At 34.6% G+C, this 27420-nt stretch overlaps 1 protein-coding gene across 3 annotated transcripts in view; it reads left to right on the top strand.

The window, feature by feature from the left end:
- Window positions 1–27420, top strand: part of ADGRA1 (adhesion G protein-coupled receptor A1) — a 286657-nt gene that overhangs the window by 127892 nt on the left and 131345 nt on the right. For 2 of the 3 annotated variants that reach the window (XM_074831006.1, XM_074831008.1), the window contains 5 exons: window positions 3101–3314; window positions 15717–15881; window positions 19253–19451; window positions 20830–20979; window positions 24033–24194. In XM_074831006.1, coding sequence (XP_074687107.1) covers window positions 3101–3314; window positions 15717–15881; window positions 19253–19451; window positions 20830–20979; window positions 24033–24194 — 890 coding nt within the window. The remainder of the gene's footprint in view (window positions 1–3100; window positions 3315–15716; window positions 15882–19252; window positions 19452–20829; window positions 20980–24032; window positions 24195–27420) is intronic. The other variant, XM_074831007.1, reaches the window with a different exon arrangement.

Genomic DNA, 27420 nt, shown 5'->3' with positions numbered 1-27420 from the left:
CAGATGTTTTGCAGAAGTACTTAAGTGTACCTTCCGTGGACTGCAAATGTTATAATCCATAGAAATCTTACCAGTTTCACTTTGAAAATGAGTTTGCAGCATTAGTTGTCAATTTTGCCAACCCAAATAGGTAAATTCTCAAAGGGTTCAGTTGATTGGAAGGATATCCTAGCCCAGTGGTAAACCAAAGATACGTTTGATTCACTTTGCATCTTTGTTGGCACTTAGAAGGATTTGCAATGAAAAAGAAGCTAAGTACGTTGATATGACTGATGTTAACCAAAGGATCATCTCCTTTATTGATATGCTGCAGTAAAAAAAGGTTTCATTTACTTCTGATCATTAATTGACAAAATCTGTACAGAGCACTTCATTCCCACTCTGTTTCTGGGTTTGGTGGTTCCCAAGACTGAGCCACAGAAGTGATAATGGGAGAGCCTTAGAGACCAGCTAAAAAGGCAGAGATAAATTCAAAGTGATAGTGTTACACTGCATCCATATGCCAGGCAAGTTATTTAGCTTGATTTAGGAAATATTGATACTATAATTCGCACTCTTACTATTTCATAGCCTGATGACACAATGTGTCACTCACTGCATGACCAAAAATGTTTGACAAGATACAATATTCTCAGTTAAAAATTACTGTATTCATGAGAAATATTTTCTTTCCTGTGAGTGGTGTATATTGCTGTTGTACTTGTGACAGTATGTTTAATTTTTCTGGACTCCATTTTCATAATAACCATTAATTTATGGCTAAATTTCCATACCATAATGTTTCCTTATATTTCATAATTGACTTCGTAATGCAACACAAAGATTGCAGCCTTTTGCAGAGGAAGGTTCTCTCCATCTTCTAGTAAAAACTAATGTAAATGACTGAGACCAAGCCTGCAGCTATTGTGAATGAGGTATTAATCTGATTTACTTTCTCTTCTTTTAGTTAGAAGTCAAAGATCATATAAAAATACTAGATATGTTTCAATGAATTTTTAGTGACACATCTGCGTCCACAAATAATAGGCTCAATCAGAAGATGTATACAGGACGTATATCCCAGTATACCCAAGTAAGGAGGGATTTCTGAAGCCTGCCCTTTATAGTTGCAGCAGACTTACAACATTTCAGTAGATAGTACCTAGCTTCTTAATCCTCTGTGTGCTTCTCCCAGACAGCAAGATCACATATTCACTCATGTACAAATCCTGCATATTGTGCTGGCCAGCATTCTTACTCTGTAAAAAAGTAGAAGTGATCCCTCTCACAGTTTATTCAAAGCAGGTGATGAACATAATATTTAACATGTAAATTCCCCAATAGTATTGAGGGCTTCAAACTAGATTTATAAGTGCAGCTTCTCACAATTTAAGTGTTTCAAAGGAGAGGACCAAACACTATTGGTTGTCCACAAATTTTAGCAATTGTAGAACCAGTGATTATGGCTTGCAATCTGGTTAGGCATGGTTAAATTCATCTGTATTTATTATGGGCAATGGAGGATTTTAAGGAGAAAGTTTAAGGAAGATAAAATGGTGAGCAGTGAAATGGGAATAAAAATGTTAAAGTACTTGTCAGAAAAATAGATGTTTGAGATAGATAGTTACTAGTGGTGCAAATGTGGAAGGGTGACCTTTCAACTGACAATCCTGTAAGCTGGATAGATAATAATGATGAGAGGCCTTCAAATGAAAACAGAAGAAAAATAAGGCAGATGATCTAGCTTAAAAGTTCTCTTTTCTCATCAAGATAGAGGATTTCCAAAATGCAAGACTAGGCATTTTGTCTAAGATGAGATTGAAGTAGTGAAGTTATAAAGTCAATTGTTTGGGCATTGTAGGCTGAGGTGAAAAGGTTGTATTTTAGAAACTGTTGTACAGGATGTTCATGGTAGTGTGTTCATCAATCACATCTGTGAGTCTCTAGTATTTTCATTACCATTAGAATTTTGTGCAATGACAACGAAGTATCAGAGGTAGTAGTTTTCTTCTCCTGTCTAAGAAGACTGTATCAGAAATAATAAATAAGGTTTTCCTTTATTCCTTACTATCCCATAGAAGATTATCTTCTTTATTTAGATGCAGAGTCTCTCTTTCAATTACTTTTCCTAAAATGCTCCTTTTCAATGTTCTGCTACTGATTTAAAGAAATAGCATTAATCTCGTAATGTATAGAAAATATTTTACAGAAGTTGTGTTAAGGTAGTTTGGGGATATAGAAATAAAAATGGAAAAAAACAAATACTGTCTAGAGACTCAGTCTCTATAGAGACTGTAGGATTGAAGGATATAGCCTTCAATCACTGTCAACTGTATGAAATTAGCAGACTTTCAACAGTGCCAGAAATGCATATGCCTTCCAAATTTACAGTGCTGTGTATTTTTTAATCGTGTTTAGGCATTTGGGTGTGTGATTATAGCAGCTGTTTTTTGTAATATTCTGCTTAGAATATCCAATATTCCTGTTATTGGGGTATTTCTTGGGAAAAGACAGGAGAGAGAAAATTCATTTTAAAAGGATGGTAAAATGTAAATAATTATTAAATTATGTGAAATGTAAATTAATGTAAAATAATTATGTTGAGTGGACATCTAGAGAGTAAAGATGACTTGTGGAAGAGGCAGAAAGAACAGGGAAATGAAAAATCATAGGGACAGTTGAACTTCAGGGGAAAGTTTAACTTTTGTTACTAGCCTTATTATTGGAAGACTGATTTTTATTTTTTTTTTTTGTATACCTCTGTAGTAAAGCATCCTGCACTGAGAAGGAGGCTGGTCTGGAGCATCTCAAAAGATCCCTTCCAACTTCAAACATTCTGTGAACTATTCTGTGAAATCCATTTTCTGTAGATATTCTAGTAATCCTGTAGTTACCTGTGCTCGCACCAATGAAAGAAATGTGATCTCTAAAACTGACCACATGATCAGACTTAAGTGGATAGTTTGTGTGCATGTCTTCTGTATCAGTGCTTTAAATGTGAAGATCTAGGAAGCTAGAATTGTGTACAGTTAGTTCACTTTACAATATTCATGAGAGAGGAATTAATTGTGACCTTTCTTTTTCCTTTTTTTTTTTTGGTTTTGTTTTGTTTTCCCTGCAGCTGGGCCTCTGGAACTTCCTCTTTTTGAGCTGATCCCATCACAAAGACAAGTGGTTTTTCATGGAGACCGCTTGCCATTTCAGTGTACTGCAACATACATTGACAGTACCACCCAAGTACATTGGTACCATGCTGGTCGCCTGATTGAAACAGATGAAGAGAGTGGCATATTTGTGGAGGACAGCATCATTCATGACTGCTGCTTAATTACACGGTAATGTATACCGCTTGTAATAGTCAGATTTGCAGGCAAGGTAAACAGATTCAACACTTGCAATAAGCCTCATTAAGACATGCATCAGGAGTTACTTTGTTTGAAACAATTCAATTGCATGCTTGAATCCGAACACACACAGGTAAAGATTTTTCATGTCTATGAATGGCCTTGGTTCCAAATCATATTTCTTGTGTCTGAGTATCCAGATTTGAGCAACTATGGGTTTGAAACATAAAAACCAGTTTCTTATGCAGTAAACCATGAGAAGAAACTAAACCTAGAATAGCTTCAGTAGCATATGAGAGTGACTTACAACCAAACTACTAATTCCTGACACCATCTGTAAGTTTGTATTGTGATCTACCTGTGAAGAACTATCAGTTTAAAAGGCTTGAATTAATTTTTGTAGGTTCTGATATACCGGATCCTATATTCTTTAGTTAGGTAATCCCATATTCATTTCTTATTAAAATATTTCTCAACTTCCTATGCTTTTATAATCTGTGTGCCTCTGTGTGCTTGAGAGAGACTGATGTGGAAAAGGCAAGAGGAACGAAGTTACTTCTATAAAAGAAGTAACAACTAGTATTTGGCAGTGACCATATCATTCCAGTTTTGCTTCAGTTTTCCATTTTAAATCTTATTTAATAAATTATTATAAATTTCTGTGTTTATTTTTGGTTTTCATCATAGAGTATTGGCTTGTCACTAAAAGCTGCTAAGCTGTTGCATGTATCCTTTTGTCCTCTGCCAATTTCCATCATTGATCAAAAAGAGGCTGATTCTGTGTCTATGTTCTGCCTTTCTCTTTGTAGAAGATGGAGTGAAAATAGCTATGCTAATTACATCTGGATCATCATTAACATCTTTTCACTCAACCAGTTTCTATTAATGTAATTGACCTGAAATGCTTCTTGAACTATCAAATGAAAGTTATGGAGTCAAATTAATTCCTCTCCACTGGGGTCTTTTGGCTTTATTGATTTTAATTTCATCTACTCAATGATTATTTGACCCCTTTTGGAGTCCTGTAGATCTAGAGGCGTAGATCTGACCTATTCTCACAGCTACTGGCTTTCTTCTGATACCAATGTGTATGGCTATAGTGGATAATGAAAAAGGCTATTAGACCAATTAGTATGGTAATGCCAAGTGCATGAGCTATTATATAACTGCCAAGTCACTTAAATTAAAGCATGTTCTTCTTATTTCCATGATATCAGAATTAAGAGACATGCAGTTAACTACCTCATTACATTTTTCAACTGAATTATATTTTGCACTATATAAGCAATTTGTAGAGCGTAGTAATAAACTGAAATAAATTGTCTAAAAATGTTAACATTTTCAAAGTACCTGTCCTTTTTAAAAAGCTAGTTTAGAAGTAGCTTGACTGAATTTTACCTTATATTGCTTAATTTTTGCGAGACTATAAAATAAAAATCATTGTCTGCCATAGCAATATTTTAATAAGGATGGTTGATCTGCTACCTACCTCATTTACTGTGCCATTAAATAGGTGACCTTGATCCTCATGTTGCAGTATGCACTGGGACCAGGTATTCAGAAAGAATATTCTCTAAATACGTGATTATATTTGCTATTATAGGCTGGAAAAATACTTTGACTTGTCCAAGTTATGCGATACAGACTGTCAAAATCAGACAAAATATTTTTTGAATTAAACTCAAAATCTTTAAACAGCTATTTAAAAGCATCCAACATTTTAATTGCTCATTTATTTGAGCTATATGTTTCACTTCACAATATAATAGGGCATCAACACTGCATTTACTGTACTGCATGGTCCTTATCCAGTCCAAAATGCTAGTATTCAAGCAGACATGCTTCTGCTTTGATGAAGGGGCTGACCAAAATTAACTTATTAAAGGTATGAGGGACCTATACTTTTGAAAGTGTTTTTTAAAAACCATACTATTTTGAAGTAAATTTTTTTTAAAATATAAGTTATTGAGATGCATTGTCTCTTCATGTTGCAAATGAGAAAACATTGGCCTAGTTATCATTGTAAAAACTCTTCAGCATGTCTTAATTTTAATCCCGTCATCATGACCATGTATACTATAACTCTATTTATATAATTATTATTACATGTTAAAACAATATGTAACAACATGCTCATTAGATATTACAACAGTATGTATTAATTGGCTATTACACACTAATCTGTGATAGTTCTGAAGGCTAAATCACAGTTGTACGAGGCACTGTGAAACATCAGAAAGACTATGCCTCCTTGAGGTTATCTTAAGTATAGGGTTTGGAGTAAAAATAAAGGTGATTTAAAATCTGTTCTTACGTTGTCATATTTTGCCTTCCTGTACCTACTCTTTGCAGCAAATATGCACTGTCTGTGGCTTTCTGTGACTGAACTAAAGGACAGGCTTTGACTTGTGCTGCTTAGCAATTTAAAGATTTCTGAAGCTAGCTTTGAACAAAGAGGTGTATTCCTGTTCCAAAAGCTGCTTATTCAAACATTTTTAGATGGTTATTTTATTGGGTAGTTCCAGATATTTCTGGACGTGGATTTACAACACAAATATCATACTAAACCCTTCTGTTTTATTAACTGGCACAGTAGAAGGATAAAATATCCAAATGTGTATTTTTTTGTCTCTTATGATAAAGCAGAATAAACTAAAATAAATGTTTTTGTTACAATAATTAAACTAGTTTTGAACTGTATTCCGGCCTGTGACATTTTTCTTGGCAAAGAGTATTCCCTTATAGGAGATCTCAAGAAGGTGTTTTCAATTCTGCTGCTAGCTCGCGTTTATCATTTCTTGCCAATGATAATAATATTTGATTTTGCCTATGTTGAATTTTCTGTCATTATGCCTGTGTATAAATGTCATAGTCATACATGAAAATGTAAATGTGATGTGGAACTAATTTCCTATCATCTGTGAATGGATCTAGCTGAAATTGTTACTTGTGTTTCCGTGAAGACAGCCTAATTTCAGAAGCCTGGAATATTTGATTATCAGTTTGATCACAATAAGTGGCAATGAAGCAATCCATATCCCTGAAGTGACATAGAAGGCAGATTATGTATGATTCTGTGCAGCACAGCACCTTTCCCAGCTTCCCCACTGTTCCCTTTCAGTGTTGGGAGAGGCTAGCAGGACAGCTATTAGAATATTAAACTAAAAAAGGAAAATACTTTCATTTTATGAACGAAGCAACTTCACAGTAGTAGAGAGATTTTAATCTTCAGGAAGTTTCTTATTTACCACAGACTATAATAACAATTTTAAAGTCTTTTTAGTTCTATTCTGCAAATACTTGTGTAGAGTGTTTAACGGTGCTTATGCTTCTGACAGCTGTAATGGCTGCTCTGGGACCATTACAGTTCACAAGTGCTCCTTCTGAAAACATTAAAATGTGCAGAAAGTTAAGAAGCCATAAAAGGGAGTGCTACAACTGGAGACACTAACATGCTCTCAACTAAACTTAGGATAGCAGGTGCTAGTATCAGAAGTGGTTTTCACATGCAATTTTTGTTAAGTTATGTAGATAGATTTGCAACTGGAAATACAGACTATTAGGTCTCAACTGTGATCCTGCACAAATAGTTTTTCTCTAAATTCTGTCTTAAGTATTTCAGTCTTCCAAATATGCCTGCTAAATACAGGCTTGGGGTTTTTTTATTTAAAAAAAAAAAAAAAAAAGGTAAGATTAAGAATCTGGGGGGTTTTTTTAAAACATCTAGTGCTTCCTTACATTTTGACAGCAGTCAATGCCAGTATGGGATCATCAAAGTAAATAATGAAAGAAGTAGTAATGTTTGAGGTAAGAGAATATGGAACTACAGCTAATCCTTTAGGTGTAACAAGGATAAGGTCAATAGTAAGAAAACTGGTTTTAAGATTTACACATAAAATATATATATTAATTTCTGAAAGCTGCTTTTAGGGGCATATGATTATGTTAAAATTTCCAAAACTTCCATCTGCAAAAGAAATGTCTGATAGCAATGAATCATGATCCACTTGTACTGTTAATAGTGAAGAAACTAAGAAAATAAGAAAAAGGAATGAAATGTGGATTAAAAATTTTAATCATAATTTCTGTAATCTAAAGGGGGTTTTGAGTCCAATTAATAATTTTTATGTGTTTGAAATGATCAGTGCATCTATTAGTAAAGAATTTAGAATTTGGCTGAGACAACTTCACTAAAAGAATAAGGATTGTTTAAGATTATTGAAAGAAAATCGATTCCAGGAGTAGGCAGGTGGTATCATGACAAGTTTGAGATCCAGACAGACATTCTGTATAAGAAAGAACAAAACACTTCCAGAACTAGGAGAAAGGCAGAAATTCTATTCTTTTTTTTTTGTGGAAGGGATCCAAATGATCCCTGAACTCTCTTAACAGTTTGTGTCAGGAATACATCTGGAAAAGATATGAAGCAAGCGGTAGCAGTTTGCACTGATATTAGGTTAAGAACAGTCTGAAAATGGTGTATCACTGATGAGTGTGTTGCTAGGTTGCATACACAATTGGAAGTTCAGATATGTGCCAAGTCATGGCAAAATATTGGAGATTCACTCTGCAAAAGATTAACAAAAATATATGTTAGAACAAATCCAAAGATTCTGATTCAGAAATGCAGATATTTTATAATCTCTTTTTGTTCTCCTGTCATGAGCAATTGGACACAAGCAGATGAGGGTCATGCTGAGAAGCGAAGGGAAAGCAGAAATTGTTCAGTGCTGGTATTTTGTTGGTTCACCTAATTGACTCTGTTTGACCCTTAGTTGTCGAGCAATTAGGAAAGAAATGAAGCAAAATAACCATTTAAATTGTAAGTCAAAGTTTCTGTATTGTTTTGAGATTACTTTAAACCCTGTAGTCAGTGTCTACAGCTTACTTCAAGCACTGTAGGCAGCAAAGGAGTAGTGACAGATGCATCTTTACCAGAAACGTTCTCAAATATCAGACAGGAAGATAATATTTAAAATTATTGCAGAATATTATGAAATGCACAGGCTAAGGGTGTCATTATCTAAGTTTAAGATAATCATGTGAATTAATTTGGAAGATTAAATTTAGGCCTTTTCTCTAAAAGTCTTCCAATTATCTGAATAAAACTCAATGACAGTTTTACTACTAATCAGTTCGGGGAATAATTTAAAATATAACCTGTGGAAAAATATACTAATACTATGAAAAGCAAAAGCAGCAATGACAATACTCTCTACCATTAAAGGAATAGACTATTATGCAAGAATTGTGCTGTGCCATAAAAAACGTAGGCTTAATTTGTGTAACTGCTTATTGAAACAAGATTGAGAAATAGATATTTTCACAGAAAATATACATAAGTATTTTTGACTGATAGAATAAAAGACCCCTAGAAAAATAGTAAGTCAGAGCTGTAAAAAAAATTTGATGGAGTCCTTCCCAAAGAACTTTAAGAGTATCCTTTTTTTGATGTTGAGACCACATTAAGAAGATGCCTTGCACAAAATTTAGACCTCTCACTTCCATCTCTGCTTATTCCCTGCAGCTATGTATAGGTCCATCCAGCCACACCACTGAAATTAAATGTTAAGCTCAGTATTAAGAACAAAATTTTGCACTTTCTCCTCCCCACAGAGGGGAATCAATAGAGTTTTGCTTCGACTTTTTAGAGCTAGAATGATTTTAACGTGTTCCTTCAAACATGTGCTGCTATACAGCTGAGGAGATGCTGCACTGCAGCAGCAGTTTGGAGTGAACATCTCAGGACTGACTTTTTTTAAATTACTTTTCCTGTCAACACCAATGTAAGGTATAATTATACATTTTCTCTCAGTCCAGGCAGTAGTTTGTAACCCTGTGCATCAGCTGTAATTATCAGAGCAATTCTGACTTATGTCCAGACTGATGTACTCCTTCTAATAGGTCAGTCACCCCAGATACTGGTGAAGCAAACCATTTCTTTAAAGCAAAACATGTTAGAAATATTAAAACAAATAACTGAACTACTTTTTACTTTTCATGTACTTAAATCTATTCAACATAGGGAACGTGTGGACATAAAGAAAGCTTCTTTACTCCATTGCACTGGAATTCCATAAAAATAGGTCCCAGCCCCTCCCCTTGTTTCTTCCTTCAGGATAAATGAACCCTATTTTTAATTGTTTATGGTATTTTGATTGGATGACTTCTGGCCATCACAAAATAAAGTTTACACTGTTGAAGATACACTATATACTGGAGAAAGAATAGAGATAGTTCCTGAAGTTCTTACTTAGAATCTGCTATGTTTTACCTCCTTTTTAGATCTTCCCAAATTTCTTGCAGGTCAGCAAATAAAACAGGTCAGTATTCTAGCCCTAACATACAATTACTCTATCCCATAAAGTATTCATTAAATAGTTAATTGCTGTATTTGTACCATCACCACTGACTAGGGAGAGTGGGAGATCCTGTCAAATTAGTGTTCATTTGACAAATAATTTGAAATTATACAAATAGTGTAGTTTTGGGGGGAGATTTGTGTGTTCTTTGGGTTTTTTGTGTAGGGTTTTGTTGGGTTTTTTTTCTGCTGGTCCCAATGGCACATAATCAGATAATAAAGAATTGCCATAAGTAGGTTAACACTTCTGAATCGTCTGGGAAATATTTTACTTTAAAAGCTTTTTATGCATTTTTGGCTATTGGAACAATTGTCATAGTGTTATTTTTGTCTAAGAACCTCTGATAGTGTACAGATTACAAGAGTTATGCTAATGAAATAAACTTCTTCTGGATATAACATTGCAGCCTACAGACTACTTAAGGGCAGATGAAAGGCATACAGCAGGTGTAGCACCATTTCCCCAGAAGACTGCAGTCATATACATCCTGCAGTCAAGCAGTTTGCCGGTAGAACAAAATTAATAACAGCAGACACATTTGAGCATCCCTAAACCTTTCACCAACTGACAAAGCAGCTTGATGATAGACAGCTGATTCATGAAGTACTTTAAATAAGATCCAGCCCAGGTGTACTCTCTTCAGATAGCTTTATAGCACTGTGCCATGACAGACCTGCCAGCTGTCTGAAGGTTTCTCCAGCAAGAGAAAGCTTTGAGTGCTCTAGAGCTCCCCACTTCATGTTCTCAGCTAGGTAGACCAACATGTATTGACTCTAGGACTGTGGGAGTATGAAGATGAATGCAAACATCTTTAAGCACACCCTTCAATGCAGCACAGTAGCTAGTAGTCTGCCTCTATCTGAGAAGCTCAATGAGAGAGCAAAGGATGATACAACAATCCAAACCTGTTGTGGTATGTTGTAGAGCTATTTAGATTCCTGACTCCATTTCTGAAGATGATTTGGTAGAGTCACTGTAATATTAGTAGTATTTGTTTTCTCAATTTTAAGAAACAAATTGATGGCATATAAATGTTAAGTCACAGGTTCTTTGACATCCACCTATATTGGGCAAATGTTTACATAACAAATGGATAATGTTAGCCTGTGACAATATTTTTCAACATTTCCATTTTAGTCAAAGTAATTTGAGCAATACAAAGGAAATAAAACGAGATGGTTTACTAACTGTGACGGTCTTTTCTCCCATTTTGGAAGTAGATTGGGTTTTTTTCTGTCAATATATTATCATTAAACTTACGTCCTTTCCATTGGTGTCTCTGAAGTTAAATCCAACTGTTGTCATGGTCCTAGCATACCGATGTGAACAAATTAACTGATAGATAAATTATAGTAAAAGTATGTTATAGCACATTACATTTCTTGGGTAGCTACAGATGGCATTAAATGATAAGTTATCCTTTGTTTTTATATTCAATCAGAAGAAACGGAAAATAATGTGTATTGAATTTCCTATGTATATGACAGATTGATTACACCTGAAAATATTTGCTAGTCATCTAGCATAAAATGAGTACCAACTTTAATCTTCTTTTTCTCTTGCTGTTGCCTGGACACAAGCTTTCTTTAAAGGCCATCAGCCTTGTAAAGCTGTTTCTTTCATGGGTAAATAAGTAATTTTGTCAGAGAGATCAGACTAACAATTTAAGTTCAGTTAAAGTGCCTAGATTTACACATTCTCTCTTTATTTTCCATGTTTTAACCTTATATCCCCTGCGAAAGGCTGTATTCCAAGCAGCAGTATACTCTGGAGACTAACACTCATTTTTAAAATTCTGTGTTAGTATTAATAATTTAAGGTGGTATGGGTTGGATGCGGGTTATGCAGGCCTTTTGCCTGAACTGCAGAAAAGCATTCACTATTTATCTGTCTGAAGAAGAATATGAGGAAACCTAAATGTTATCTGTGTTTGAGTAATTAATTTTTATTTTTCTTCAGGAAGAGTAGTTGGTTCTTCCCAAGTCTTACAGGAACTGAAGTCAGACTTTAAAATGTTTCTTGTGGAAAATCAATCAAAATATGGTGTTAAAGTCTCCTCTATATTTGTTATTCTGTTTCCTGGCATGCAAGTGATTGCTGGGGCATACAGTAAATGTCACTAAGGTATTACTTCAGGACATGGTTGAGTAATTTGAATAATGAGACCTACATCTGATTGTCTAATTAGTTATGCATAGCTGTAGCAATGCAAAACTATGCCTCAAATAGAAAGCTATTGTCATAGGTTACTTGATTACATGAGTATCGCTTCCGCCTGTATTATGGTTCCTCTCTTTGTAATGGCAAATGTCACAGGCTTCTATTGAATATTATAACAACTTTTTCATGCAATTGCATCAGCTGTACATTTTAATTAATTTTTCAATATGTCAGTCATCACATTTGAAAAAGGAATCCAACCATGTATGAAGTTTCCCAGTACAAAAAAGAAACATGTATATATTCTGAAGGTCACTGAGAAGGCCACTATAATTTCAAAAGAAAACTTAAGAAAAATTTACTAGTCATACTTTTGTTCTTATCAGGCAGCAATCTTTCTATTCAGTTTGTCTTGACACCATCTCATGAATGTCTGACTTTGTTTTATGTCTTGGTTGGTCAAAAATTTCCACAGAAGTAGCAACTATCACACCCCTGAGGAGTGGGATATGATTACTATCGTAGACAGAATAGGAACTCTTTCTGACTCATACTCTATCCTTAGGAAGGTTGCATAGTAGAGGCAAGATCTTTTCATTTGTGGCCTGACATTTATTAGCTTCTGTGACATAGGATAATCAAGGAAATTATACGGCCAAAGGTGCTGTCCTCTCTTAATTCTGTTGAGCTTTTGTCAAACTCCTAAACCAGAGAGTCCTGCCATGTTCTCAGGTCACAGGAGAGCTTTTGCCTTTTATTGAGACTTGTTGCCATGGCCAAGAGATCAAGGATGCCTTTCTACTAAGAGTAGGAAAAACAATGGAACTTTTGCGCATGCTATTGTAACAGTGCCAAGACTTAAAATATGTAACTGACCTACTAGAAAACTACATGAAGAGGTCTAGAATTCTATACAGGCCCACCCTTTCCTTTTGGTCCTTCCTTTGCCAAGGATTGTAAGTGTAGAAAATGTTAAAGGATCAAGTTGACTGCTCTTTTTGAGAATTAAAATAATATTTTTTTTTTTTAATCCAGTCCCCCAAATTCTCCAGGGGTATAAGATCAATTTATCATTTGTCATATCCAGATGGTAAGTAAATGAACAGTTCCACCATTGGGCTTGCTATCCAAAATATTCCTAGAGGAATATAAATGAATGCATCATTTACAGTGGCCAGATGGCAATTCAGAAGACAATTCCATGTTCTAGTCATTATACAGCTTCTTCTATGTTGCATAAACCTATTCTGACTTATTTTGGTTCACCGGGGCCATAGAAGATTAGAAGTGTAAATGTGAGGATTTACTAATCATTTTAGAGAATCTGAACCAGCGTTCAAGTATTGTGTTTTTACCAGAAACAACACTGATGTATCAGTAAATATTTGTCTGGGAAACTGGGATACTTCATCTAATGACAGGAGATCTGTTTAGCGGCAGATAAATTTGCATTGGAACACATTTCAGCAATTTAAATAAACGGAAAATGTACCCTTTTTTTGGTATTTATTTATCTTCATTTTGATTACCTGTGAAACTGATAATATGCTCAAGTATTGTATTTACCTAAAATCACCATGGTTCCCAGTTTCATCAAATTTTTATTGTTAACAATGTTTATAGAGATTTTATAGGAAATATATCAAAAGATCAGTACATCTATCATACATTCTATTCACTTGGGAAGTCTCTGGGTCTTGATGCCACAGGTGAATATTTATGCTGCCTGTTGTTTCAGTGAAAAAGAGCTTTTATGGATAATTGTTTTTATAAGCTCTAGGAATATATTCTTTCTCAGCTGTCTATAAAGATGATCTGAGATTGTTGTGACATTTGAAATACAAGATTTAATTAAGAAATCGTTATCAACTGGCTAATTTCACTTATGTATTTCAACCTGAATGTAAAAAGATGAATTAAGAGTTAGCTAAGAGGCTGCTGATATTGGGCTTTCTCATCGGAAACTTCTTAAGAGAACAGTTGATTCTTTTCACATGAAAATATTCAGCTGCTCTGTCTGAGAATGGCTAGTAATGCTTTTTCTGTATTTTCTGCAATAAAAGCATGTTAGAACTCATTGTAAAAATGAAATAGGGGGTTACAAAGTACTTGGAGCTCAAAGTCATGATAAATAGGAATAGTGAGATTTTAAAAGTTGCTGTTTAATGATAAATTAATGAAAAAATATCTGGTGAACTACACAAAAATTCTGAAGCAATTTAACTCAAATCAAAGGCTATTTACCATGGTTTGCCTGTTTTCTGCGGACCAAGGTAATGGTCCTGTAGTAAGTACTTGAGAAAATCATCCTTCATTGTATGCATGTGTCAAAGGGAAAATTCCATATGCAGCTGTCTAATCACTTCCTACCTTGATTGTGGTCTGCTTTCATGTGTATCAGAAGTAGTCTATGTACAAGGAGATTAGATTTGATACTTTCTTGTAGCCAAGTTAATAAAAGTGCATGTATAATATACAGAGGTTTAAACTGAAAAAGAACGACATTTTTAGAAAAGTTTAAAAGAGGAAAAAATTAAAAATAAAATTATGTATAATTATTCTATGTATATCTTTCAAAATGTCAGGCTCTTTAAAAAAGTGCCAAAGGCCACATGCATAATTTTTTTAAGATTTTGTTTTAAATACGGATTTTAAATCAGTTTAAAATTCTGTGCTTCTGTTTTTATAATGTACCTTCTTGCTTTTTCTGACTGTACTCCATTCCTTCCCACATAATTTCTAATTGTCTAAACCACAAGGCATATTCAAAGATGAGCCATTTGTGTAAAGCAAATATTTCAGATTACTATGTTTTTTTCCTTTCCCAGCTACTTTCAAAAGCTGTACTTTCTTTAAAACTGTAGTAAAATTTATTTCTAGCCCAATAGCAGATTTAAGATCTAATATATTACCTTCTTAAAATGCAGTAGTTAGCATTATTTTTGTCTATGAGATCTATAGAGTTAACAGTAATCAGATAAAATCCTATCCCTGATGAAGTCAATTGAAAAACTAAACATTTTGTCTGCATTAGGGCTTGGGTTACATCCATTAGATGAATTAAAGCTTCTCGCTGGATTTAAGATATGTAGAAAATACTAACCAGAAAAGTTCTAGACAATTTTAAACGTTTCTGAAATTATTTCCCTCTTCTCTAATTATACATGGTGGTGCAGTCATGCACAATGTTTGTATTGCAAGAGAAGCCACAAAGGGTCTCTGTTTAACTTGTCTAACACTCATTATAAAGAGTTAATGCAACTATATTTTATTTATATTAATAACTACATTTCATATTTGGTGGGAGACTGTGTGAAAGAAGTCTGTGAGTAGTAAAGTACTGAAAGAAATATCAGCATTTGCCACATCTCATTTCGCATTCATCAGGAAAATTATGTATGGCTTCCAAAGTCAATGGCTATTCTAGAAAACTTTTCCCATGCTGCCACAAGAGCAGCAGATTCTGCTGTTGAAGTGCCATAGGAGCTGAAACTGCAGCTGAAGGGACTCATTCTCTGTGCATTGCTTGCGTTGTCAACTTGAAATGCATTTCTGACTTTCAAGTACTTGTTTAAGCAACAAAACCAACATTTTATAGTATTTGGGGAAAGGAGAATGGGCACTGATACATAATTGATATTCTATCGTGATGATTTGTAGTCTGTGTTATAGCCTGTTACAATCTGAGTCAGTCCAAATGGGTGCTGCTAAAATCTTAATACCAGTCATTCACATGTTGTCTGTCCCTATAATAACATAGAGCAAAGCCTGTTTTTATATTTTTATAGAAAATCTCTGAGAATAAATTAATGTCAGAAAACCAATCTCTATATAATTAATTATATACAATAATTAACCTTTATTTTTATAGTGAACTTATTCTATCCAGCATTGACATTGATGCAACTGGAGACTGGGAGTGTCTAGTCAACAATTCCTATGGAAATAGCACTAAACAAGTAGAAATTGTGGTACTTGAAACAGCTGCACCCTACTGCCCTGCAGAAAGAGTTATTAACAACAAAGGAGATTTCAGGTATGATTTTCTGGTTTTGGAGTGTGTTTCATATATTAATATAGATACGGACCGTAGTCATGCTTACATGATACTTCAGTGTCAGTTAGGAAGCTGTCACTTATTTTACTTGTCATTTATATGTAATATAGTAGGAAAGAGGAGCACTGTGTGATTTTTATGGGAAATGACAGATAGTGCTTCAAGAACAGCAGTGGTTTGTGAAAGTCAGAGAATCTTTCTTCTAATTCCTCAGTGTGAGATAATGGAAAATTTCAAAAGATGTAGGCTCTTTGCAGCTAAATGAGAGAGGATTCAAAATTGTTCTTGGTCTTTCCTAAATTATAGAATATGATAACACTGCATTAAAGCATTAGAAGATCACATTTTCATTACTTTTCTAATCTGTTCCAGTTCTGCTGGTTTTGTTCAGCTGAGATGAGAGGTAACAAATAACATAAAACTGTTAGTAAAATACTTCACTGAAGAGAATCAAAATAGCAAGTAAAACAGATGATTTGAGGTGAACTTAAGACACACACAGTTCCACCAGTGTATCACATGATTAGAAAACACATCTGTCCTGCTATCTGAATCTTAGAGTCTGCACAATTTGTTCACTAAATTTTAGATTCATCTCTACTTTTATCTATGTATGCTGATGGTTTTTTTCTTTAATTTTAGTCCTCAGAAACTGAAGAAAAAGTTAAGGATTCTATGGAATTTGGTATTGTTTTCTGTTAGCTCTAAAATACTTCAATGTTATGCATAAAGCTCTTAAACAAACTATAATTACCTGCTTGACAATAACACTGATGTATGATGGCATTCCCATTGAGAAATCAAGAAGGTAATTTGTTACCAAGTGAATTATAATAAGAATTCAGCTTGAATAGTTAATGAAAGAAAAAGTAGATGAGAGAGGAAGCTTCTCTTAAATGCCAGAACTTTCTGCAAATACTTCTGATGTGAAAGCCTCTCTTCATTTTTAAGTTACCTTTAAAACTTTTTTAAAGGACTTTTACTACTGTTTCTTGTGTTTGAATAAAAATAATTAATTAGAAAGAAGTGGAGAAACGGACTCGTATAATTTTTTTTTCCCTTTACTATGAAGCAATTTTATTATGTGTTAACCTCAGTTCCAGTGAGTATGCCACATTTACTAAACATCTATTTATATACCTATTTAAACCATATATATGGATTAAAATCCATTAGAGATCTTTGACAATCTCAGCTATAGATTTTTTTTTGTCATCACAAAAATTGCCATTGTGGTTTTTTTCAGTGGATGTGCTTATATGTATTTTAATTTTATCTTTTAAAATATATATAGTTCCTATCAGATAACACATACTGAATCTTTTAGATGACAACTTTGTGAAGTTCATGTTCTTGCCATAAAATGATATCCTTTTCTTCATAAATAAATATATATATAAATTCTACAGACCGCACAAACTAACACCAGGGGCATTTTTGTTATTTTATATAAATCAAAAGAACAGGAATGCACATTTCTCTCCCTATTGATCATCCTTCTAGAAATCCATATAAATTTATTTTTAAAATGTGTATCTAAAGGATGATGAGTCCATAGGTTCTTTTGGCATTTGAGGGAATTAATTTAAATTACAGAGAATTTATCACGCTCAAATTCAGCATTAGCACTTGAAATTGTTCCAAAGGATTATCCTCAGAGATTCAGCTATCACACCAATAATTTTTCTTACAAAGGTCTATTAAGTTTTGGCAACATAACAAGTATATAAGTAGAAAGAGTTGACCACAAAAGCAAAGCTAGAAAAACTGTTATTTTATTGGGCAAAAAAAGAAGAAAAGCATCAACTGTTAGGGAAGTGTGGTTCTTTCAGTTGACCAGCCTAGGTGGTATTTATAATTGCACAACTACAGGAAGAATTAAGCACTGTGAGTCAGAATGAACTGGCATTATGTACTAAGAGTTTTTCTCCATGATGGCCATATTTTGCTCAGTTTTGTTTTCCAGCTCTCTGTAAGATCATTCTGAAATGCAAATGGTAATGTTGTTATGCCCTACCATTTCTATTCATGAAGGCCAGATTCCACTAACTGTGCTAATACTAGTTTCACAATTATCTCTTTAGTTTTACTTCTGAGGTAAGTTGCTACTCAGTGTGGCCCAATTTCATTAATGCAAATGTTTTACTAAAAATAATATTTCAGCCCAGAGGCAAAAGGAGAATATACTACTGTACGTATTTTGATTTTTTGTGAAGCTTCGTTCATGGTTCATTTTGCATCAACTGTTTTCACATCACAAAATGAATTATTCCGTTGAAAGCTATGACACATAAAAGCATTTTTCTTCTTATCTTTTCTTTGTTGTAAATGAGGAAAACTTACATAGCCCAAAACCTGTCAATGTATTATGCAACAATGTGCAAATGGACCTACATTGTATAACTAAGAGGGGCTAATATGTATGTTTGAGCAAAGGTTGATTGGCAAGGTGTGGCTTCACTGGCAAACAGAATATTTTTATGATTGATTGGGTTCAGTCATTACATCAGTGCAATTAAAGAACCATATCCTTTCCAGACATGCTGACTTGCTGGTGATACGCTTCTGGTTTTCTTTGATTTCTCCCAATTACCTGATCCTGCTATGTCCATACTAGCCTGGAAATGACAATGGATTTGGTACCAAAAAATGTAGATCGCAGTTGTGCTGTTTTAGAGAATGCAGCCGATATACAGAAAAAGAGTATTGTATAATAGACCCATGAGCTAAATAGAAGGATTCTGGCTGCTCTTGATTTATAGTTTGTTTTTAAAGACTGTTTTGGAATCAGACTACATAAATCAGGTATAGCTAAATAGTTAAGTTCTGAGGCCTAGCTCCTTCCTCCTCCATGAGATATAATCTCTGCTGAAATCTTGTTTATTGGTTTCTGATACATTCAGGGATTTTTGCTTTTGGGGGCTTTGTGGCAGAGAGGGCTTTTTAGTATTGGGTCAAAATGCAAAGTAAAGATTGTCAGGTACATTTTGAGCATTTACCTGTTACAGCATTTAGTAATAGTGTTTTGGATTTTTTTGCTTTATGGAGTTTACTGATCTGCTTTGTGCAGTCTGCAAAGATGAATGTAGAGAAAATTACATCCATACTTTTTTCCTTAACACCAAATGCCTTCCTGGAATTAATGCAGAATTAATGTGTGACCAGCCAGGCTTGAACCTGTATAATTTTGACACTTTCCAAGGAAACAAAGTAATTCATTATAGAACATAATGAAGTAAAATTTAAAATAGCCTTTTTTCTCATATATTCTGTATATTGTTGCTATATCGTGAGTTGCCTTTAAATAAGAAGTTTCATATTGTAATTTTTTGTTATCATGTTGTTTGTAGATGGCCCAAAACTTTGGCTGGCATAACTGCTTACCATCCCTGTCTCCAGTATTCATTTAACTCCATTGCCTTTCATAATGGTGCAGAAGAGTCTAAGGCATGGCGTAAATGTAATCGAACTGGACGTTGGGACGAAGAAAACTATTCTGCATGTCCTTATTCACAAGAAGTAACTCAAGTTCTTCATGCTTTTAGTCAGGTAATGTTATGAAATCAAGGGCTTCCCTTCTGTAGTACTGATTTTATTGAATAGCTCACAGGAAATCTCTGTCCAGCCACAGCTTTGGGATATCTGGATTTTTAACAATATGTTTTACTTGAAAGACAATGTGTTTGTTTGGTATTGGAAGTTATAGTAAGAACAAATGCACAGCATTTATTGCCTTTATGTTAATATTTTTTCTCTCTGGGTGCCTGGAGTCTAAATGACCATTATTAATGTTGGCAGGGTCATCACTGCTTTACTTCAGTTCCTTGTTTGTCTTCCCCTCATGCATTTTTACCAGAAAGATGTTAATTTCTCTTGAAGTCCTATATCAGAGGTTTTTCAGCTGAAGTGCCTTTCCTCATTGCTATTGTCCATAATATATTTAAAAGAGTGCAGAAATGAATGCTGCTTTGGAATGCCTTTTTGATGTCTTCCAAAAAAGAGTACTTAAATGGTTTCTTATGGATAAGTAAAAGAGAGAATGAGATAAAAAAATAAATGGGTAGAAATTAATGAGAAGAAAAGAGCACAAGAGGGAACAGCATAGAGGATGGCAGACCTGTAGTAGTAGTAACTACTACTACATAGCAGTAGTAGTAACTGCCACATTTTTACAACTTTCAGTTTCCGTGATCATTTTTTCCCGATCAGTAGTACTAACTAGGTAACCACAGAACATTTGTTTTCAGATGTGTTCAAACTTAAATAAGAATAATTACTGTATTAAGAGAGCCAGTGCAATTGTAGGATAATAAAATAATCGGAAGGTCTCTAGAATCCAGTCCATTCTCCTGTAAGCAATGAGGTTAGGCCAGGTTTCTCAGGGCTTTCACCACTCAGGTCTTTAAAACCTCTGAGAATGGAGGCTGCACAACCTCTGGGTGCAACCTGTTTAAATACCAGACTTCCTTATAGCAAGGAAAGATTTTCTTCATAACCAGTCTGAACTTCTCTTCTTTTAACTTACTGCCATTATCCCTTGTTCTCCCACCATGCACCATTGTATATATGAACCCTCACTGATACTGTTGTTGTCATGATGATCTAAAGATATAGGCAAGGCAAGGTTAGTAGCTTGGTATAATATTTTATGAGGCCAGTTAGTTACAGTCTAGAAAAAGTAGACAAAAATCTTCAAAATTTGTTGGCCTGTTGTGGTGGTGTCTTCAGGTTAACAGCAATGAAATCTAAGACCTAATTCCGAAGATACATTCATATGCTCCTGAAATTTATGTCCGTGGTACTACTGATGCATATAAATCCATGTAAAATTATAGCAAGCATTATACAAATGGATATGATATCCAGTTTTTAAAAGAGAATGAAGCTAGCTGATTTATTTCACCTAACAATTCTGATATATTTTCAGATGCATATCAATTTGACAACCGTGCTTGAATTTTCCCGCCAGCTGACAGCCTACACAAGAGGTGCTTCCCACTTCACGGATAAAATGGATGTGATATATTTGGCTTATATAATGGAAAAGTTAATTGTCTTCGTGGATGAAGTTGAAGATGTAAGATATCTTCTCTATGCTGAAAAAAAGTATCACTTAGAAGTGAAGTCTTCACATATGTTCTTAATGTATGCAGGCACACACTGAAGAGTAGCTTATAAAATTGATTGTTGGTATTCTGATTGCAAATTTTCTGAATATGCTGTGATATGTTTCTTTATGCCAGAAAGGACAACTAAGCCATCTCATCTGACTGACAAAGGCATTGCTGTTTAGGAATAAAAATTTGTTGAAGACAAGCCACTTCTTTAGTTTTCATTTTTATTTTAATTTCTACTATGTCAAACATATTAGAATGAACTGAACATGCCTCTCCATCTGGCCACTGGAGTTACACACGCTTCTTTTGTTTTCTCCATTTCATTAGGAGGTTTTCACTGAGTTTTGAAAGCAGGTATCACTTCATGTGAAGAGAGGATAATGTGTGTTTAAGTGCAACTTTCTACAGAAACTTTTAGCATAATATATGTCATTTTTACAGGGAAATCTAATCAGAAAGTTGTGCAAATCCTATGGGAAAAATAGGTTTTTATAGAGAGCAGCAATGTTCATCATAGTTTTTACTGTTAATTTTCAGAGTAACTGCTTGCATAAAGATTTCATAACCTATAATTTTTGTGCATATAATAGCTATAGTTAAAACATTTGTTTTCTTTTGGTTTGGCAATAGTCATTCCATTCTGGCTCTGGGGGTTGTAACAGTTAACATTTTAGTGCCAATTTGAGAAAGCCTTCAACTTCAATTTCATCATTATATGCCAGACCTAAAGTGTATTATTAAGTGCTCTCCAAGAATCATGTTTCAAAGCTACAACTGTATTTCAAAATCCTAATAAGGTCTTACTGTTTTCTGACAAAACAAAAATTTACCATCCAAAAGCAACTGTTGGATTTACTATAAAGCCTCTTTATTTTTCTAGCAGCTGATGCATTATCCATTAAAAGTGAGCACCATCTCTAATCTTTTAATTGATTTCTTCCACCTTTCAAGTAGGTTTCAGTTTCTGGGCTTTGGTATCAAAAATCTCCATCTCCACCACTTATTTCAAACTCTTATTTTGTAATCCCTTATTGTTTTCATAATTTAGAACATTTCTCCTAATTTGTCTGTTTCCTCCTTCTATTCTGAACTTTGCACCTTCCCTCTCTCTCAGGTTCACCAAGTAGATTCCTCATTCATTGAGCTCTTTGCTAACTCCCATTTCTTAACTGTCACTCATAAGATACAAAAATACACATGAAGTTAAAGTGTCAGTAGTTTCACATGAGACTGCACTCATGTAATTATAAATAGGATTGACCTTTACTTAGTACAAGGCAACATATGAACAAAGGTATATTAGTTTTCAATTGACTAGCAGCTGAAACTACAGTTATATAAAACCATTAGAAATAAATGAAAATATGTACACAGAGGTTTTCTGTGATTTATCAGAATAATTTTAAAACCATTTTAGCTAAACTAGTACAGTCACTGTACAACCTCTCTGGGGAGTGCCTCTCCCAGTCAGCACAGGATTATTCATTTTTATACAAGTTAGTGGTACTTTGGTACATCTGGTCGTTCATGTCTCAAACAAGAGACCTTCAACAGCTGCACTGGGGACATATTTGCAATTTTTGCAGGAACTTTTTGCCAGGAAGATATACACATATTAGCCCAAATTTTTGTATTTTTTAATGCCATGCCTTTACTTTTCATTAATGCATTTAATTATGATATAGATTACTTCCTTTTCTTATTTCTCTCCTTTTGTATATTTATAGACTATTGTTATGCCCGCAGTAAGTTACTGCTTAGGTGATTGGTGTATGCTTTAATAGTTTCTCACAAATCACTCCAGTCTCTTAATGTGTTTTATTATTATTCATTGTATCAATAACTCTGTCACTCTGTCACATTGTCAAAAGCCATCTAGAATTATCTAGTAATTATGTTCTCAAAAATAGATAAAATATTTCAGGAACAGTCACATAAAATTTCAGATATAGTCTCATTATTTCTGTGTCCCTTGCAATGCATGTGAAATTTATGTATTTTTTATCGAAAATGCAGAACTAACTTCATAACCTCCATCATTCCTTAGACCTTTCTCACTGTTGCTGAATTTCTTTCTTCCTTCCCACTGAATTGTCTGTGTATTTTTTTTATTTTTCTGTTTCTATTAGTTTGACTTCTTAGCCTTTTGAACTTTTCTTTAGCTATATTTCTTTCAGTCATTTCTTCTCTTCTATATACCTTTATATTCAGGTTTATTCGTGACAACTTTGTATATCTTTGGCATACCTTTGTCTTCAAAAATAATGGTAATGTGGTAATGTTAATTTTGAAATCTCACTCAAGTGTTAGAATTTAAGAAAATAAGTATTTGCATTTAAATTTGAAATAATCACAAAAAACTATTCACAGTGATGTTTATTCTTTCTGAATGTAATATACTAACAAAAAATTGAAACACATAGTCATACTTACCGAAATCTGCAAAATGTCATCTGGCAAATCAAAGATTTATCACTTTGGGTTATCCACAAGAGTGAATGTTAAATGTTAAAACATCCAAATCTATAAGCCCACGCTTTCTGTATACTGATGAGATGATATAGGTTTCTATCAGCACCTGAGTTATATCTCAAATTTATCCCACTATGTCTGTAACAAAAATGTCTTTCAAATATATTTTCCCTTTTTTTTTTTCTTTTTTTTTTTCCCCAAGGTCCTTTGATTAAACATGAAGCAGTTCTTTAGAGGACAATTTTAATTAGTTTAAGAAAGAGGGTGATAATTCTGGGATTCCATTTATTGCCCAGTGAGAGACTCAGCTTTAAAATTGTGAATAAAAAAAGCTTTTCCTTGAAGTTAGTTGCACCTCTCTTTTCTTGGTCTTTATTTTTCAGTCCATTTAATTTTCTTAATAGACTCAAAACCGTCTTTGAATGGTGATTACCAAGAGAAATAAGGTGCCTAGTTTTACTTGTACTCTCCTGTACACTTCCCATTTTTGTGTTTTCCAGACAATGCCATTTTGGGTTTGTTGGGTTTTTTTCTCTTCCAGATTGGCGATGCTCTTGTTGAAATTGCCAGCAATATAATGTTGGTTGATGACCATGTGTTGTGGATGGCTCAAAAGGAAGACAAAGCCTGCACCAGGATTGTACGATGTGTGGAACACATTGCAAGTCAAATACTGACCAGCAATATTCAAGTTATATCAAAGGTATTACAAAGCTTTTCGTCAGAATTTGTTTTAAACATGTCATTTTTCTTTACAATTTTTACAACCAACTAGTATATAGAGAAGAGAGATTGTGTAAGCCAGTTACACAGCATAGCTGGTTTATGTAGATATACTTGAATTCTGTGATTTGGTTTTTTTCTTCTCCTGAATTCTATTTGGAAGACCAAATTTTTTTTTTTGAGTATCACTCATGGTATTAAAAATTGTTTTTTCTTGACTTTGATTTATTGTAATTATTCTTACAATGGATTCTCACAACACTACCTTTCTAGTGTTAGTATTCAGTCAGTTTCTATTGTTCTTGTCACTATAGTATATGGGTTTATTTTGAAAGGTCCAAGTTGAGTGACTGAAATTTTTAATGAGGAAAGCAACGTGCTCCCTTGTTGCTTGAAGATTTTAATATGCCTTTCAGAGAGGATTCTAGACAATACTTGCTTAAAGCATTTAGAAAATTATCAAAAAAGGTGTATTTCTCATAAAGATTACTAGTTTGTGGTTAGTTTTAGTTTTTTAGAAGCAAACTGTAACAGCATGAAATAATTATTCTTATTTGTTGGCCTTCACCTACCTGAATTTGTCACTTAGATACAGAGGGATTTTCATTTGGACACTAAGAAACTGGGTTTTTTGTTGGTTCCAACATCTAAGTAGCAGAAATGCATCTAAATCAGAAGCTTGAAACTCATCCTTTTTGAATTTTAGATAAATATTTTAAAGCCTTATCGTTTCTTGGACTGGTTTGCTTGCTGTCTTGATTTTAAACAACCTTTATTATTCTCTCAATTGTCCGCTACATTTATATGAACACGCTATTTAAAAGTGAGTTCAATTACAGCGATAAGGTATAACAGAAAAAAAAAAGGAATTATAGGCTGAGATGAATTATAGGCATAATGGCCTTAGTTCCTTCACTGTATATTTTTTAGAAAAGCAGTGTTTCAAAGACAAAAGTATGTTTTTTCTTAGACTGTTTTCTAAAGGAAGTTTTTTATTTAATTTCCATTTACATAAAAGAATCAAATTTGCTAAAAATATTTATATAAAATACATGGAGACAATAATGTGCTTCTAGAAGTATCTTGCAATGTGACAGCTAGAAAGGCTCTGTTGCTTTATACTTAAATTTCTTATAAATGTCAAGCGCCAAAGGTCTTTCTTTTTTCTTGTCACTGCTTCAGGAAGCTGTTGACATTATTGTAAACAGCAATTCTGTGTACTCAAATGTAGATCTGTGTCAGTAACCTTTTTACCATGCTTTATCTTTTTGCTTCTTATAGTTTTCTGTAGGAGAATTAGTTTACTGTTGAGTGCAATTTGTAAATAAACAAAGCTGTGGAGTTTTTCTGGTGTCATCTCATGCAATACCAAACACTTCTGTTCCTTTGGGAGGCCAGCCAACAAACTGTCTCACAGAAATTGCATCTGCTTTCTTTATTTTAAACAACAGCAAGTAAAACCTCCAAAGCTTAGGTAGCCACTAGCTTATAATACAATTCCTGAAAAAAAACTTCCATAAACTGTGTCAGTCGTATAACATATGCATGACTCTGTTCCCTGTACATTAAAAAGCTACTTGGGAGCCATGACTGTTACTCGTACATCATTTTTGTAAGACAAAAATGTTTTTCCAGTTCCATGAGGCTGTGGAATGACTAATTTCAAGGTCAGAAAAACACCAGGATGGATACCTTTGTTTCGATCTTCTTAGTTCTCCCTTGCTGTCAGATAGCACACCAAACATGCTGCAAGAAGAACTGCCAGTAGCAACTTTCAAATATTAGATAATGATATATATATATATTATTTTTAAAATTATATATTTAATGTTTCTTAGAGAAGTCATATAGACATAAGGTTCATGTCAGGATTCCGCAAGGGCCAGTGTCTCCCTAGCTAAGGCCAGTCCCACTGCCCCCAGCTGGAGAGTAGGACAGGCTGGGGTGGCTGGGGGCAGCCCCAACCCCTGGGCACATCCTCGGTGATGATGAGGCCAGGCAGGAAACACGAGGCAGCAGATCAGGGTGAAGGTGAAGCCCAGAGGTGGTAACTGGGCCCAGCTGCAGCCCAGTGGTTGCCAGGCCAGGCCATGGTGAGGAGACTGGCCCCAGGTCAGTGGTGGGCCTGTGGCAACAGGGCTGGTGGCCAGGCTCCGATGAAGCCACCTGGGAGTTCAGGTGAGGCCTTGGAGGAGCCTCAGCTTGACACTTGGACCCTCAGAGGCCCTGGGAGCAGCCAGAGAGGCGGAGGGTGTCCTAGGCAACTGAGAGCTCCCAGGGTGGATCTGTATGCCTCAGCGCCCCCAAATTATGTTCCCTTCAGTGTTGTTCTGAGGCACTGCTTCTCTCCTGCTTTTATTTCTGTGTATACATGTCAGATGTGCAGTTTGAAAAGGAGTACTTCCTGCTGATGATAAATCTTATGTCAGTGGTCCTGTCTCAGGCGTGTGCAACAGTTTTAAAACGCACCCCTGAAGAGTTTTCATTTTATTCTTCAGCCAGTGAGACTGTCTGAATATTTTAGGCTAATTGTAAGGTGGCTTTTTGTTTGTGCTCTCAGTCTTTGCAGCCTTCAGCACTGCTCTCAGTTTACCCATGTAACGATCCCCATTGGTCCTTCTGCTGAGTGGTACCTTTATCTGAGGTTTATGAAATGGACACCAAATGATCATTTTCTGTATCTGTACTGCCTAGAGACAAGATTAGGTTATGTTTTTTCATGACATGCACCTGACTGTGGCTTGTTTCCATGGATAATTTTGCTCTGAGTTAATCTGTATCCATTTTGTAGTTAATTTTAAAATCCTACATAATGAACACTGTTTTACCTTGCATTTTCTCATCTGTTTCTATATGCTGAGGGTGGCATGTTCACACTGAACATTGTCAAGCCTTTACAGGTATATTTTGAGAGTAGAAAACCCCAAGTGTTTAAAGACTTTAATAATCAAAATTTTTAAAATAGGGTTTACTGTTGTGAAATCACTTGAATCCTCATTACAACGTTATCAAGCAAATGTCTTATTCACCACCACCTCACAAATGTGAAATAGGGAAGTAGTGTTATGCCCATTCTACAGCAGGAAACATGAAGTTGTAAATAATTAAATGGCTTTTCCCAAGATTAAAGAAAACATGTTACCGCACAGGAGTTTAACTGAGTCAGGCAGCTTGATTCCTGTGATATGGATAATAGTATTCTGCAA

The sequence above is a fragment of the Strix aluco genome, chromosome 7 (assembly GCF_031877795.1).
Source record: "Strix aluco isolate bStrAlu1 chromosome 7, bStrAlu1.hap1, whole genome shotgun sequence".
NCBI lineage: Eukaryota > Metazoa > Chordata > Aves > Strigiformes > Strigidae > Strix > Strix aluco.
This window is presented reverse-complemented; position numbering and strand designations above follow the sequence as displayed.